The following is an 18,221-nucleotide window of genomic DNA, read 5'->3' as shown; positions in this document are numbered from 1 at the left end:
GAGATGCACATTACTTTCCCCATAATGGCTATAAAACACATTTAATATTTACCAGCTTACATGCCAAAACTTCAAGACAATTAAGATGAGCTGACAAGAAGTAGTTTTAACATGCAGTATACAGAGTATTGGAGGGCACTATAAAAAGTCAGATGACACAAAAAATTTGCTGAACATCTTATGAACATGGACTACAAACCAACAAACATGAGGAGAAAACAAAAATAGCAAAAGCCCTCTATAAAAATTGATCAGATAAGAATTACTTTATAAAAAGGCTTCTGCTTAAGAAGATACTGGATCCACAGCTCTTTGCATGGAGGCTCAGTTTTCTCCCAAGGAATGAGCAGGATGCGGTGAAACAAAAGAAACAAATCAGAACTCAAGGCACCCATTCCTCACACAAATACAGGCAGACTTTGATAAACTTAAAGACACCAGCACATGTCTGAAATACAAGCAGACAACACAGTTCAGCCACATTTGCACTTAGAATCAGTGCAAATCTTGGGGAGGGACAAACCAGTAAGTTGACATATTATGCGTATTTTCATTCAGTAATATCACATGGAATAATTTTCTGGGGTAACTCACCTTTAACAAAGAAAGTCTTCATTGTCCAAAGTTGTGCTGTGAGAATAATATGTGGTGCACACCCACAATCATCTTTTAGACATCTGTTTATAGAGTTGGGCATTCTGACTACTGCTTCACAGCATATTTATTCCCTCACGAAGTTTGATGTAAATAATACACTACAGTTCAAGAGAAACAATGACATAAATAATTACAATACCAGAAGGAAAAATGACATTCATTACTCCAAATTAACATTGTCTGTAGCACAAAAAGGGTGCTGCAACAAAAATTTTTGATCATTTACCCAGTGATATAAAATGTCTGACAGATCGCTAAGTAAAATTTGATAACAAACTGAGAAAGTTGATATCTCCTATTCTATAGAAGAATTCCTATTATCGTAACGTGCAAAAGATGATTGATATCTCATCTATATATCTTTTTTTCTTTTTCTAAAAGAAGGAGAAGAAGAAATGTTCAGAAGGTGACCGACCATACATACAAATTAATTCGTGATGTGGATGTATGACTCATTCCACATCATTACAATCTATCACGCAAAATGATCCATGGAATGTTCCTAACTTAACAGCAGTTTGACAAAAATGAGTAACAAATCATCATGTACAAGATAAAAAAAGGGGAACTCAAATAATGACATTAGAATAGCTTCATTTTCAGGATTTATGTAAGAAGAACATAATAAGTTTTGGGTTAAGTACAAAATCAAAGACACATTTTTGCAAAATAAACATATTTCGTAAAGGCATGGTGGTTATAAAACTTAAATCAATTACGCAAGATGTGAAAAGCAGCAGTCTTATTACTCTTTCTAGTGAATGTCTGATAATCGTAATTTTCTGTGTTTATGACTCACCTTCCAGAAAAATACTGTGTTGCATAACATATATGGTTAAATATTCAGTTAGAACCTACAGTACTTAAAGAAGTGCAGAATTATATCAAGAGATTTTCAAATATTGGAGACAAGGTATCTGATACTACAATAAATAGCCTTCTTGGTTAACTGCTTCTAAAATTCAAGCCAATTTCGAACAAGAATTTGTCTGGTCTCATGGAGTATTGTTACATTTCAGCATAAAATATGTTCAGTAATATAGATCTGAAATTTTATGCACCAGTCTGTTTATACTTCTTACGAACTGCAGTGATGTACACACTTTCAATCATATAAAACACATCACTGGTCCAATGACTTACAGTAATCTTACAGGCTAGAAGGGTGCCCAATAGCATAGTCAATATACAGGGTGATTATAATCAAATTTAAACTTTAAAACCTGCTGTGCAGAATGACGTCAAATTCCAAAGGAATATTATCAGAATATCGGAATATTGTCGTTAAACAAACTGTACTACTCAGTGTGCATGAGTGTACAGGTGTGATACTATCAGTTACGTAGGACCATGCACCATGGAAATGGCATATCACGTCGGATGGGAAAAATCAGTTTTTAATTGTCCTGAGGCCAAAAACAGTATAAAAAGCATCACTCACATTGGTTTTTAATTGTTCCTCCAAATACCACATAAAAAGCATCAATCAAAATCCAATCGGATTATTAATTTCCATGTGACTGGTGCAAAAAATGTTCAATATGGTGTCCACCATTATCTGCAACACGTTGAAATTGAGAAACAGCATGTTCCACAACTGATGAAAGTGTTTCTGGGGTCACATTGAGAATGTGTTGCACAATGCATGCCTTCAAGGCAGTTTGCAATTGGAACACTGAACACAACATTTTTCAGATATCCCCACAGCCAGAAGTCACACAGATTAAGATCAGGTGACCGGGATGGCCAGGCTGTAGGGAAATGGCAGCTGATAATTCTAGCATTTCTGAAACGGCGCTTCAGCAGCTGCTTAACTGGATTTGCAATGTGTGGAGGTGCTCCATCTTGCATAAAAATGATCTCATCCACACTGTTGGAGAGCTGGAATGAGGTGGTTCTGCAAAAGACACTCATAGCGCCTATCAGTGATGGTATGGGTAACAGGACAAGAAGCACGAGTCTCTTCGGAAAAATATGGCCCTATGATAAATGATGCCATAAACCCGCACCACACAGTGACCTTTTCAGGATGAAGTGATACTGGTTGATTTGCGTATGGATTTTCCATTTCCCATATTCGACAATTCTGTGTATTGACATATCCTGTCAGATGGAAGTGGGCTTCGTCTGTCTAAAAAATCTTCTACGGACAATCGTTGTCCACTTCCATGCGAGTAAGAAATTCTAAAGCAAAGGTCTCTCTTGCTGGCAGGTCAACAGGAAGCAATTCGTGCACATGGGTAATTTTGAATGGATGGCAAAGACGGATGTTTTGCAGGATTTTACACACCTAACTCACGGTATGTCCAATTTTCGGGCAATTCTCCATGCACTGAACATTTGCACACCACCACTCATCTCCTCCTGCATTGCTGTGGCCACTGCTTCCACTGACGTCAAATCCTTTCCTCCCTCTACCAGGTTGCACACCAAAAGAACCTGTCTTTTCGAATCATTTATCATTTTCTCCAGACCCACTTCAGTCATCGGACCAACACCTTTTTTTAAACCCTTTTTCTGGAACTTCCGCAGAGGATGTGTGCACAGTCATCATTCTTGTAGTATAGCTTTGCAAGCAGAGCGCGATCCTGCATTGAGACATTCATGGTTAACGTCACAGATGCGAAAGGAGGAAAACAAGTGTATCTGGCATGTTTGTACCAACTTCAATGGGTCATGTGCACGACAGGGGTTTTCATCTACGTGTTCTGACACATACAGCACCATCTATTGATCAATTTTCACACTATTTTTTTTTTCTTCTGCCATACTTTTCCCCCTTCCCCGATAATATTCTGTTGCAATCTAACATCATTCTGACCTGTGGTGTTATTTCAACAGCATTTTGAAAGTTTAACTTTAATTTAATCACCCTGTACAATTCAACTGGGAAATTGTCATGTTTATAGGTGTTGAGGTTATTCACATCTTTTTGCTTTTTAGTTATGTTTGATTCTAACCCCCCCCCACCCCCCTCCCCTCCCAAAAGAACTACAAAAGGGAGAAACTTTTGTATTTCTATTTTGTGAAACACAATTCCAATATTTTACAGTAATTGGTTTTGGCAGAAGTTCTGGGTCAAAACAGTCTGTTTTGATGAAACACAACTTTTCTCAACAACTGTTCAAATGAAGTAATTTATTCACATTTAAATGTAATAATTTAATTTGTAAAAGAATAATAAATAAATGAAAATAAAAATATTGGAAGGGGAGACGATGTTGGTGATTCCTTGAATCAACACAAGCCAAAATGTTTATATGAACATAAGACACAAAGTGTTGTTACAGTGTCCCATGCAGCTGCGTTACAGGACATATACCACACCAGCAAAACTACTCAATTCTATCTGGATACTGCCAAACAGCTGCAAAAGTGACAGATAAGATCTTAAGTTCATTGATGATTTTAACCAAGTTGTCATACACAATACTTTTCATGTGTCTTCACACTCAAATGTCTAGTGGGTTAAGATCAGGAAATGGATCAGACTAGTGCAGTGAATTTTAACACACAACCCACTACACTGTGGAGGTACTGTACAAAAACTGGCATATATTCAAAATGAAGTGTAGTCGGTCCCATCATATAGAAATCACTTGATGTGGTAAACTACTAGAAGCACATTTTCCAGCAGTACAGAAACACAGTATCCACCTAGATCAAATATGGTGGAGCATTCAGACCTGAGTGTAGCACACATGTGCTGATTAACTGATCATTGATGCTATCACACCACACATTCATTGAGTCTGAATTTGTGTTTATGATAGTGAAAAATGTACAACAGTGAACAGCACCTTGCCACATGTGAGCGCAGTTTTTTAAGGATTATGAAGCTATCCTGTGATGTTCTTTCAGCTTAGTTGAGGAATTAAAAATATATGACACATGTCAGAACAGTGGTGGCCATGTTTAAAGCACCAAAAGTAGAATTCTGCCCATGGGTGGAAATGAGCCTTGCTTAGTCACTTTATCCTTTACAGATTGTATGGTTGCACAGCATATAAAATGCACAATGTATGATTAACATGGGCTCAATGGCTTACTTTCACATAGTTGTACATGTTACTCCACGGCAGGTGTACATACACAGCTGGGACAAACACCATCCACACATACAGGTAGTATTGAGCCTGATCGGCACTTGAAGCCAGCATGGAAAAATGCTATTTCATGACCATTTACAAAATGTGCATGAACAACATGTTGCCTTGCTTTGGTATGAGTAATCCATCAAGTTCCCGACATGGCCGACTGATGGCCCAGTTGAATAATTCACTACCCATTATCCATGATGTACACCGCAGGCGCCACCTATATATTACATACCAAGACACACGTTTTGTACTGTATGTAGGGTATTACAACTAAGACTACACAACAAATCTATCACCATAGTATGTTGTGATAGGGATACTCAGTAACATATTTTGTGCAACACCTGTACTTCACTACCAATGTAATCTAGAATATACATTCATAAGAAGATTTTTCATCTTCTTTTGTTCCCAATGCTCACTAACAAACATTGAATTAAATGTTTGGAAACGCCCTGTAAGTGAGCATCGCCGTGAACAAACTTTCACAAATTTGAATTGTTTCCTTGGTGTTGGTCACAGATAACACACAAACACTGATGTGTAACATGGTGGAAATATTGAATAAAAGATGCAAAAATTTATTAACATAAACACAGTACACAGGCCACTGGAAACTGCTGTGTTAGTGGGAGGATATTTTGCACAAAAAATCAACACATAATGAATATTTGCACATAAATAAGATTAATGACAAAGGTATTTCCTTTAAATGTAACAGCAATAGTCCACACAGATAAACAGACATATTCCATACAAGCACATGATAAAACTACCTGCAGAGTAGATAGTATTTGGCTGCTGTGGGAGAAAATGTTCTCAGTAATTTTTACAATTTCCAAAAATATACTTTAAGGAACTGATTTCATTCCAGCTAGCTCAAGTTGAACTCTTTGGAAAAAGTCAATTTAAAATAATAATGATTAGAAAATCACTCCTGAGACCAAGACATTTTCTTAGTAGAGCTGTGAATGAATACAAAGACGATGATACAGTGATAAAAATATTGAAACTGTACTCAGATTACTCAATATACAGGTTCAAAATTGAATGGAGTCTTGTCTGCCTAGTTTCTCTTAAAAATTTGACAAACCATTATATTAATATCAACGAGTGTATGAGTATCATTACAAATTTTTTTTAAAAAAAGGAGTGAATTCATAATTTGAAGAAAATGCAAGGAAAAGAACAGGTGGTCTGCAGTGATGTTATTGTCAATCTCAGGATACTGAACATTAAATTTTGTAGCCATGTGTTATTTCCTCCTATGCCACAATCTCCAAAATTGTTTTAAACACTACAGATCTAAGAGAATGAGAACCTGCTGAAAGTTTAATCAAAGTAGTTTTTATCATTCTTTTTTGAATAAAAGGCACAACTTAAATAACTTCAAGGTACACACTGATGACATTATGGTATTTGTTATGAGATGAATTTTCTTTTACAAGGAATACAATGTTACATTTATTTGCAAAATATTACATTGAATCTTATAAATATGATTATAATATTAACAATTTATTATCACATTATGTAAGTGTTGGAATACTGTGATACGTCAAAAAGTCATTCTCATTTCAGATCACAAATAAATACACACATAAGTGTAATCTATTATTAACACCTATTATACATCCATAAACTATATACAGTAAATAAATAATCAAATATATGCATTTTTGCCTCCTGTCTGGATATGTTTCAAGCACTAACACACATCTGAAAGTAACATGCACAGCAAAGCATTCCACAGTTTTATTTATGGTGTATAATTTACAAATGAAGTGAATAAAAAAACATATGTAAAAATTACTGTGGTATAATTGCTTCTCTCATACATCTCTCTGTACTCATCAGTTTCTGTTAATAAATATGAAAAACAAAAATTACACAGACGTTTCTTCGAAACATGACACATAGCAACAATCGACATAATATACAGTCATAAGTTTAATAAAAATATACATTTAGTGACTGAAAGTACACAAACAAAATTTGTACAACAGTTTGTGTAGTTTGCTATTTATAACTGCAGAGGGGACTTTCAAACCTGCATTCTAGTTTTATTAAAAATAATGTGTTGAGCACATATACTGAAGTGCAGTCACATCAGTTAGCAAGACATAACATGCAGCTGGCAGAATATGTCTGATCCTAATACTAATTTCTTAAATAACATTTTTCTCACAAGCTTGTGAGACAAACTTTGAATGCACCAAGTATCTCTCATGATACAAGCAGCATCTTGAGACAAGCAAATCTCTCAGCAGAAAAATATGACAAATCAGTCTCTAATCAAAAAATTACTGTCATTTATAGAAGTCTTTAAATCTTATGGCAGGAACACAAAAGCACTCAAAAAGTCTGAACTAAGTACCCAATTGAACATAGTACATGTGAACAGTCTGCATCTGCACAAAATACAAACTTTACTTCACATTTAATGAAGGACTTTACTTCTATTCAGTTGGCACTGCACTTTATTACAGTTGCATTCTATTGAAGGGAGGAGAGAATTCGAAAGAATTCACATTGCATTGCAGTTATCACAATAATGTTGTGGTACAGTTTGTACCATAATTAGATTTTTATATATATATATATATATATATATATATATATATATATATATATATATATATATATGTGTGTGTGTGTGTGTGTGTATTTGTTTATTTTAATCTGTAGGGTACCACAATGTAGTGCAACAACAGCTCACAAGACATACGCAAACGGAAAGAACACTGAGTTTATCTGGAAAAAAAGCACTGCTATTTCACCTTTGTAATCATTAATTCACCCTCACAAAATTATGCACTGCATTAAAACCTGTCTCAGACCATTACAAAAGCTTCTTTTCCACAAAACAAAAATGGATACTGGTCAATCATAGTCTGCACAATATCTTCTAAGTGTGGCCTCATCTGCTCAAATCTTCCCATGTCACTGAATTCTATCGGCAAAAGAGTTGGCCACCAGCATATGGCAAGATTTTTTGAGTCCATGCTGTTTAACTTGCAGTTCTCAGAGACCCTGGAAAAATTTTAACAAAATTTGAAATTGCTTTCAATTACAAGCAGATACAAACACACTGCATGAATAATCACTTTTTCATACTAACTTGACAAAATGTTGGAATATAAACTTGAGCACTTCAAAGTTTACTCCTGGAAGTTTCTTCAACAGAGCACGTAATGCTAACAGTCGGCAGCTTCTGTCAGTGATGACTGAAAAATGAATTAGCACAATGTACATTAAAATGCAGATCTGAAACCATAAAAAACTTGAATATTTTTTGAAAATCTAAGTTCAAAGGAAAGGCTACAGAGTCCATCTGCACTCTTTAAGTTAATATATAACTTAGTCACATTAACAAAATAACATTTAGTCACCAGTAAATCATTAGTGATGATAAAGCACACCAATATACACTTAAAAAAAGGAGAGCGATGCACCACAAAGTGATTACATGAACAGGACAGAAATCAGTAGTTGTGATGTATGTGTGCTGAGAAAGTAATTATTACAATTTCAGAAAAAATGGCAGATTTATTAATGAGAGAGAGCTTCACAAATTGAGCAAGTTACTAATGTGTTGGTACACCTCTGGTCCTCATGCAAGTAGTTATTCAGCTTCGCACTGCTTGAGAGGGTTGTTGGACATCCTCCTGAGGGATATCCTACCAAATCCTGTCCACTTAGAACGTGATATTGTCAAAATCCTGAGATGGTTGGAGGGCCCTGAAGTTCTCAACAGGGGAGAGATCTGGTGACCTTGATGGCCAAAGTAGGGTGTGGCAAGCATGAAGACAAGTAGAAACTCTTGCCATGTGGGAGTGGGCATTATCTTGGCGAAATGTAAGCCCAGTATGGCTTGCCGTGAAGGGGAACAAAATGAGGCACAGAATATCATTGACATATAACTGTGCTATAAGGGTGCCATGGATGAAAACCACAGGGATCCTGCTATGGAAAGAAATCGCACCCCAGACCATCACTCCTGGTTGTCAAGTTGTATGGTGGGTGACTGGCAACACAAACATTTTGTGGCTACTGTATGGCAGTTTGTTTTGAACAGTAGTGCTGCCGACAAGATGACTCTTATGTATACTATTATTTATATGTGTTTGATGATGCTGGCACTGATTTTGTGTTTAGCATTTGATGACGCCATGATGGTTCCAATATATTAGGACATGCTTTTATAAAACAGGTATGCCTATCATATTGAAAGTGCACAAATGCACATACTTTTCATCATGGTTTATTTTATTGTTTCCAGTTGTAGACAATCTGCTAGTTATATCTGTGTTTTTCCCATATTTTTCTGGAGATCTGAAGATGGTCATTATAGGACACAACCGGTAGTCTGGTGACATAAAAATTTGTGACCATAGACATGAAGTAAAGGAAATTTATTCTATTTTTGGGTCACTGTTCAATTCGAAACCATGTCGCAGTTTGTGAATATATCAAAATAACAAAGCAATGTCAGTTCAGCAATGGTATGATTTCACATGCATGAAAAAGGTCAGTAGGTAAGTGACTAGCAAGCTTTTCAACTACTACTACTACTACTACTACTACTACTACTAATAAGATACTATACCTTCAAGATTTAGGTATGCAGTAGAAACTTGCTTGTTGATTCTTCTCGCCCCTAATAAAAATAAAGTATGTCAGATTAGTTAACTCAACATTTGAGTAATGAATAATAATATTGTTTATAATTCTAGCAATACACCTGTCACAGGCATTAGAACACTACAATATATTCCAGAAAACATTTTAAAGGGAAAAATAATAAAACTCTTGGTATGTAGACGAAATTAAACAAAATGAACATTTAAAAAAGAAAAAGAAAGCTGTTGACATTTAACAGGTCTTGACCACTACCCCATTGGAATCTTGGATGAACAATTACATTATGGACAACACAAATGGGCAACAGTTGAGGAGTAACAAAGGAACAGGGGGGTTGGGGGCTAACATTATCTGAACTAAAAAAAAAACAGTATTTACAGTTCATGTAAAAAAGCAGCTGGTACAGAACAGAGTGAGGTGGAAATGTGCATGAGAAAATATGAAGAAAATTATTAAAGTGGGAAACTGCTCAAAAAACAAAACTGTGTCCAAGACAGGGTGAGCTATAAATCAGATCAAAAGTCACATAATAAACCTAGATAGTATGAAGAAGGTGTCTATTCCATTTCCCAACTTTCAATTTCACAAACTCTATTATTACTCTTATATGGCATTACATTAGCCAGGGAAAGTGGTACACTGGAGTCTGCTTGCAATATCAATGGTTCTCAGTAGCACAGGAATGAACTAATAAGATATTAGTGTCTCATGATATAACATGCAACAGCTACTAAATATAGTGGGCTTGGTAAAAAAAAATCCCTGTGTACTAGATATCAGTAACGGCAGAGAGATTTGTAGGCGAGTTGAAAATCTGAGCACATACTTATTATTAGATATAGGTAATTTTTATAGTAACAGAACTGCATTACTGTTATGATAATGTTGTCAGTATGAGTTGTTCTCCATCTGTCATGATGATTTACTAGGAATTTTCACATGTCTCTTGAATCTGAATTAACTGATTTAGAATTTATGTTATGAGAATGAGAAATCACAATTTACAGTGCCATCTAGAAACTACAGAAATCCCACACAAAGACACCCAGAACTTCGTACTCCATCTGCACAAAAAATCTGTTAGCGTCTCACAGACTGAATGTTAAATTGCAAAGCACAGTAGAAACTAATGTTAAGCAGGTTGTCAGGAGAACTAGTACTCAAAGGTAGGAGATACTAGTCACCGGTAAAGTGCAGTGGACTTCTGATGCCTAGTTAGAAATTCTAATATCTTCTGCTTTCTTTCAACATAATATAACTTTGTCAAGACCGTATAAGTTAAATGATGATGATGATTATGACTGTCAGTAAGTTTTAGTTTGATGCTTGTCAAGTCTGATCTAACTTTCAGTTTGAGAAGTGTTATATGTGAAACTCAATCTGGCTCTTTCAATTACATGTCTATTGTTTTGCACCTGTACTATCAAGCTCTGTGAGTTCAAATCATAAACAGAGAAAGACAATAAAATAGTTATTTATCAGAATTATTTTAGTCAGTTTTTTATGTGAAATGGAAAAAAATTGGAATATTGAAGCTACAACAGTGACAACTAAATTATTTGTTCTTAGTGTATCGTGTCTGCAATTTGCTTCTAGTCTAATTTCAAATTGAGAATTATTTAATCTGACACAGGTGTTGGCTTATGACAACTGTTTATGACTGAATAGGTGCTGTTCCTTAACTTTGGTTGGAGGTTTGGAAAGTGCGTGTGGCCCATGGCTAGAATATATTTTTGTAACTTGTGAGATTCAGTGTGAATCAGGTTGTTCTGTCTGCCTTCTGAATTTGGACAACATTTTTGCATATACCAGGTGTTCCTCCAAAAAGGTAAAATGAACAGCACACTAGATCAATCTGAAACATGCTCTGTCGAATGGGCACGGTAAAAAATTCTGCTTTCTGTTGACATTGGGTGTCACATGAAAGATGAGATCTAGGTTGACGCCAGCTACACATTGCACAAACAAATTTGCAAATATCTATCAAAACACCAGAGAAAATGTGTCACCATTCAATGTATGATGTAGAGTATCTTGCACCACTAATTATTTCCTTTTCTGTTCAACTCAAAATGGGGAGAGGGAAAGACAACTATATGTCTCCAATGAACACTAATTTCTTTGACCTTGTCTTTGCCGTCTATATGTGAAATGTACGTTGGCGGCACTACAATCATATTGCAGTCAGGCACAAATGCTGATTCACTAATTTTTTTCAATACTGTTTCATGAAAAGAACATCATATTCCCTCCAGGGATTCCCATTTGTGTTCATGGAATGTTCGTCAAACCTACCAGGAACAAATGCAGCAGCATGCCTCTGAACTGCTTCAATGTCTTCCTGGTGAGGATCCCAAGCACCTGTGCAGTACTCAAGAATGGGTCTCACAAGTGTTCTATGTGTAGCCTCCTTTATAGATGAACTACATTTCCTAGAATTCTCCCAATAAACGAAATTTGACCACTCACCTCCCCAACTAACTACCTCATGTGCTTATTCCATTTCATATCACTTTGCAACATTATGCCTAGATATTTAATTGATGTGCCTGTGTTAACCAGCACACCACTAATACTGTATTTGAACGTTACATGATTATGCTCCTACTCATCTGCATGACCCTGTATTTTCTACATTTAGAACAAACTGCCATTCATCATACTAAACAGAAATTATTTCTACATTATCCTGTATCCGCCACTAGTCGCTTGACAACAACACTCTCCCCTACACTACAGCACAGTCAAAAAACATTTGCAGTCTGCTGCTCACCCTATCTGTCTGATCATTTACATATATACCAGTTGAACCAGAACTATCAATGACAGACTTTCAGAAATGGCAGTACAGACCAAAAGCAGAAAAAAATGTAGGAAACATGGCCTTTAAAATTCTTACGTTAAGAGCTAGGAGCACTTGTTCACCTTCACTGCTATGAAACACATCTCTTCTGCTGAACATATGCTCATAGTTCTTAAGGTATGCATTTTAGAGCTCATGTTTACTAGAATTTTTTTTCTTGTTTTGGTCCATACTATATCACCTTTGAAAGTTTTTCAGTGGAGTTCTGGTTCACCCTGTAGATGACAAGCATGGTCCTATCATACCCTTGTCTCTGATGAACATTTGCTATTGAGGACAACATACTGCATTTTATTACTTGAGAAGTCTTTGAGCCACTCACATATCTGGGATCCTATTCCATATGCTCGGACTTTTGTTAACATTCTGCAGTGGGGCACCATGTCAAATGCTTTCTGGAAATCTAGGAATATTGACTCTGCCCATTACCCTTCTTCCATGGTATGCAGGATATTCAACGAGAAAAGGGTAAGTTGAATTACCCCATGAGTGATGGTTTCTAAAACTGTAATGACTTGCAGACACAAGCTTTTCTGTCTAAAGGGAGTTTGAATATAATAAACTTAAGAATATGCTCAAGAATTCTGCAACAAACTAATGTTAAAGACATTGGTCTGTAATTTTATGGCTCCATTCTTTTACTATTCTAATATAAAGGAGTTTTTTCCTGTTGGTTGGGACTTTGCACTGGGTGGGAAATTTGCAATAAAAGCCAGTTAAGTAATCAGCCAGCACTGAAGAATACTCTGTACAATAAAATAGGGATACCATCCAGATCTGGTGACTTATTTGGTTTCAAGTCTTTCAGCTGCTTCTCAATGTCAGGCATGCCTATCTATACCTATGGCCTCCATTCAGAAGTCTGTGTGATGGTCAAAAGATGGCCTCTGTGATTCTCACATGTGAATTATTTTTTTAACACAAAATTTAAAATTTCAGCATTCCTTCTGTTGTCTTTTACTGCCACACGAGACTGCTGCTCAATGAATGACTGAATAGAATCCTTCAACCCACTTAGTGATTTTACACAGGAACAGAATGTTCTCAGGTTCTCAGCAAGATCTTTTGCTAATCTATGACAGTGGAAGAACTTCTAGCTTCATGCATTGATCTTTTTATAGAAGCACAAATTTTTATTAACCTTTGTTTGACATTCCAGCATTCTTTTTGAAGCAAGAGGAAACAACCTCTGTTTCTTCAGTATTTTTTAAATTTTGGTGTTAAACCATGGTGGATCTTTTCCATTTAATCCACTTGCTTGGCACACTTTTCTCCAGAGCATGATTTACAATTAGTAATTCCTCTATGCCCTTTATATTGGAACTAAATTAGACATGGAAAATGGCAGTTACAGTGCTATATTTCGAAAACAGTGACAACAAGGAAAGTGCAAGCTTTCAATCCATTTGCCACATGAGAAAAAACTGCTTAGCTTACAAATAATGTAATAGATGTTGGTCTGACAAATACTGAAGATACCTTGTGAATAAGGCAAAATGTGTCTGAGTGCGGAAGTTAAATGAAAAAATTAATAAATAAAAATATACTTAATGTGCAGCATGCAAAAGGCATTTTGATTTTAAACTACAATTTAAATGATGCCAATTCATTTTCTAAGTAGGATGTTACAACATCTTATCTGATCTTCCCAGCATAAAAACTCTCCTAGCCTTCTTGATGGATTTATTAACTTCAGCAAGCTTCCTTATTATAACAACATCATGAGCACTAATCCTTGGCTCTATATTGATATTGTCAGTGAGGTCAGGACTGTTTGCAACTATAAGTCCAAGATATTTCCACTGCGTGTGGGTTATCAAATTATCTGCTCAAGACAGTTTTCTGAAAATGTGTTCAGAATTACTTCACAAGGCTGTCTGTCTGTACCACTTGCAATGAATCCACAGACGTTCCAGTCTATACTCGGTAGGTCAAAGTCACCTAAAACTAATACTGCATGATGGAAGTCCTCTGCACTAAACTTTCTTTAAATGATTCTACAACTGCTACAGCAGAATCAAGTGGCTGGTAAAAGTGACCAATGATTAACTTGAGTTCACCAACGACGGTTACTCATGTACTGGTAACTGCACAGTCAGACGCAATTTCAGCCTTGATAGACACAATATTTTTGTCAATTGCAACAAACACTTCACTTCTTATGGTGTCTAAACTGTCTTTTCTATATATATGCTCCATTTTGCATTAAATATATTGGAGCTTTCTACATTGTGTTTCATCCAGCTTTTGGTTCCAAGTATGATCTGATTTGACAGCTTTCCTGGAGGGAGATAGATTCAGAGATTTTATTATGAATGATACGGCAATTTACTAGTAAAATTTTGACATTTGAAGTGTCAAAAATAAACTAGTGGTAGATTTCTTTGTTGGTAAGCACCAATGAACTACTGCTTTTTGTATGGAAATTAATCAAAGAGAGAAATGCTGTAAAATTTTGCAGAGACCCTGTCCTGGGGCATGGCACAATCTGCAAGCAGTTTATATAATTTTTATCATTTGAACACAAGTGGTGAACGGGGTTTACAGCATACACAGATCACGTATTAAAATATTTGGGGGGGGGGGGGGGGGGAATAATAATAATAATAATAATAATAATAATAATAATAATAATAATAATAATAATAATAATAATAATAAAATATCCATGGGGTAGTGTAGATTCCTGCTGAATAAATTCCAACTAGGTAAATGAAGCTGTCCTTACCCCAAAGGCTGGACTGGCCATTACAGTGCTAACATGGACTCCAAACCATGATGCAACTTAGCATTTCTCACATACACCTGTCATGACCAGGTATGAAAGAAATGATAATTGATACAAAAAATTTAGTACCAACTGGGTACTGAACTCTAGAGTACTGTATTTGTAGTGTAAAACTTATAAACTGAGACACCAAGTCGCACATCTTTATTGTAAACAACTAATAAGCAAGTTGTAAGTATTTAATATTTTCTATGATAATTTAGGTATGGAGAAGCTGACAGCAAGATTGGTGTTGTAGCTGTTCACAGTAAACAAAAAGTAAAATTGCATGGTCATTTCTAGTCTGTGTTTGGATATGTTCAGGCAGGAGTCAAGTAAATATTTGAAACACTGTGTCATGCTTGTAAAAATGTGACAACATTACTCCCAATCTCAGAACTACAACACAATCTGAGGATTTACATTTGCTAAAGTGCTCCACAGGTGTTGAAAACTGTTCCAGCACCTGTAAAATCCATGGCAGCAGTATTTTTTCTCCATTACACTATGAAATTGTGTTTACTGAACATAAGGAAAAGAAAAAACAACCACATTCCAGATTGCACTTCTTTACTGGGAAAACATAATCAGATAATAATGGTAATTTACCCCATCTGTCAAAGAAAACTTTTTCTTATAGGATATGCAAATGTCTGCTACTGCCACAGTTGAAATCGTAAAACTAGCTTGCGAACATGCGTAACCAAATGGATCTGGGGCTACTTTCTCTCCATAAAATTGAGGGAGTGGCACACTGGTATAAAATTCAAGTAATACACAGTTCATGGCCTAATTAAACACTTTTAGATCTTGAGAAATTGTATTACAGGAAGGCATATTTAATTTTATATAATTTTCTGAGTTTCAATGGTGCAATATGAGTAAAAACTACTTGCTCATGGAAAAAGTTACTGCATGCATAATTCACATAACGGTGATCAAAGAGCAAATGAGCATAAAAGTTTTGTTATAGAACATCTATATTAGTAACAAAATACAGTAAAATGATGATCTAAACTATTGCGAGGAATACATAAACTGAAAGAACTCTGAATAACAAGTATTGAATTTAAAGAGTTCTATTCTGAAACATATTTTGGATTTTAATTAGAAATGACACCCAGCAGTTTATATAATAATAATAATAATAATAATAATAATAAGACACGGGTTCCCAGGTAGTCATTTAATGAACAAAGTAAGAGCATATGGACTATGAGACCAATTGTGTGATTGGATTGAAGAGTTCCTAGATAACAGAATGCAGCATGTCATTCTCAATGGAGAGAAGTCTTCTGAAGTAAAAGTGATTTCAGGTGTGCCACAGGGGAGTGTCGTAGGACCATTGCTATTCACAATATACATAAATGACCTTGTGGATAACATCGGAAGTTCACTGAGGCTTTTTGCAGATGATGCTGCGGTATATCAAGAGGTTGTGACAATGGAAAATTGTACTGAAATGCAGGAGGATCTGCAGCGAACTGACGCATGGTTCACGGAGTGGCAATTGAATCTCAATGTAGACAAGTGTAATGTGCTGTGAATACATAGAAAGAAAGATCCCTTATCATTTAGCTACAGTATAGCAGGTCAGCAACTGGAAGCAGTTAATTCCATAAATTATCTGGGAGTAGGCATTAGGAGTGATTTAAAATGGAATGATCATATAAAGTTGATTGTCGGCAAAGCAGATGCCAGACTGAGATTCATTGGAAGAATCCTAAGGAAATGCAATCCGAAAACAAAGGAAGTAGGTTACAGTACACTTGTTTGCCCACTGCTTGAATACTGCTCACCAGTGTGAGATCTGTACCAGATAGGGTTGATAGAAGAGATAGAGATCCAACGGAGCGCAGCGTGCTTCGTTACAGGATCATTTAGTAATCGCGAAAGTGTTACGGAGATTATTGATAAACTCCAGTGTAAGACTCTGCAGGAGAGACGCTCAGTAGCTCGGTACGGGCTTTTGTTGAAGTTTTGAAAACATACCTTCACCGAGGAGTCAAGCAGTATATTGCTCTCTCCTACGTATATTTCGCGAAGAGACCATGAGGATAAAATCAGAGAGATTAGAGCCCACACAGAGGCATACCATGAACAATACGAGACTAGAATAGAAGGGAGAACCGATAGAGGTACTCGAGGTACCCTCCGCCACAAACCGTCAGGTGGCTTGCAGAGTATGGATGTAGATGTAGATAAGTGGTAGATAAGCAGGTAAATGGTAAGGTATCTATAGCATAATGCCAGTTAATATAATCAATTACCATTAAAATTTTGTAACTGCATACTTCACATACTGTTCCTCTTTTACTAGCCTTTGAGTATTCCCACTCAGCCACCTACTTAAGTACCTCATAATTACATACAACAGGTAGAGATTGATAAATCAAAATACAAATGATGTTAACATAAAACAACTTGAAATAAGATACTCAGTTATTTAGTTCCCACTAGTTAGTTCATCTCTCTCTTTTCATTTCCATTAGAAAGGAGTAAAATTCTTTATACACTGCAAGGTTGATAACAACGTTGGTATCAATGTTGGTAACTGGTATTTCTTATTCAAACATCAGCAGCTTTGATGTAAAGTACCATCAGTTGATGCATCCTAAAAGTATATGTCTTCCACTTCTTCATGTCACAAAGTGGAAATGGTACTGTGCTTATGCAATATACTACGCAAACTGACCGTGGTTGAACTGCAACCACAACATGGTAACCGAAAATTTGTGTGAACACGTCAGTCAATGGTACCCAGGCCTGGGTAGCAGCACTGATGTTATCTGCGGATAGCATTTTCCTTTAGTTGTCTGGGAATCTTGCCATTCTTGGAATCTTGCCATTCTTTGTGTTACTCATTTCATATCCTCTTCCTGTACATTGGTAAGAGATCCTCAGCTGGAATGTGTTAATAGTCTTCTATACCTGAGGCCACCACTTCCTTAGTGAGAGTATCGATTTTGTTTCCCAATATATTGTTATGCACTTTAATTCAACAGATGATGGCCCTGCACCCACGAGTCAATTGCCACTCTTTACATCAAGTGTCGATCCTCTGCAGGTCTTCCCGCATTTCGCTACAGTTTTCTAGTGTCGTGACTTCTCTGTATACAACAGAATCATCTGTGAAAAGCCTCATGGAACTTCTGACTTTATCTACTAGGTCATTTACATATATTGTGAA

General features: G+C 36.1%; 1 protein-coding gene across 4 annotated transcripts in view; it reads right to left on the bottom strand.

Annotated features, from left to right (window-relative positions):
* Positions 1-7,408: 7,408 nt before the first annotated feature.
* LOC124721237 (rho GTPase-activating protein 190) overlaps positions 7,409-18,221 on the bottom strand; it is a 301,992-nt gene continuing 291,179 nt past the window's right edge. For all 4 annotated transcript variants that reach the window (XM_047246094.1, XM_047246095.1, XM_047246096.1 and 1 more), the window contains 3 exons: positions 9,367-9,417; positions 7,879-7,984; positions 7,409-7,790 (listed from right to left, as the gene is read on the bottom strand). In XM_047246094.1, the coding sequence (XP_047102050.1) occupies positions 7,592-7,790; positions 7,879-7,984; positions 9,367-9,417 (356 nt within the window). In that variant the 3' untranslated portion in view covers positions 7,409-7,591. The remainder of the gene's footprint in view (positions 7,791-7,878; positions 7,985-9,366; positions 9,418-18,221) is intronic.

Source organism: Schistocerca piceifrons, chromosome X, assembly GCF_021461385.2.
Source record: "Schistocerca piceifrons isolate TAMUIC-IGC-003096 chromosome X, iqSchPice1.1, whole genome shotgun sequence".
Classification (NCBI taxonomy): Eukaryota; Metazoa; Arthropoda; class Insecta; order Orthoptera; family Acrididae; genus Schistocerca; species Schistocerca piceifrons.
This window is presented reverse-complemented; position numbering and strand designations above follow the sequence as displayed.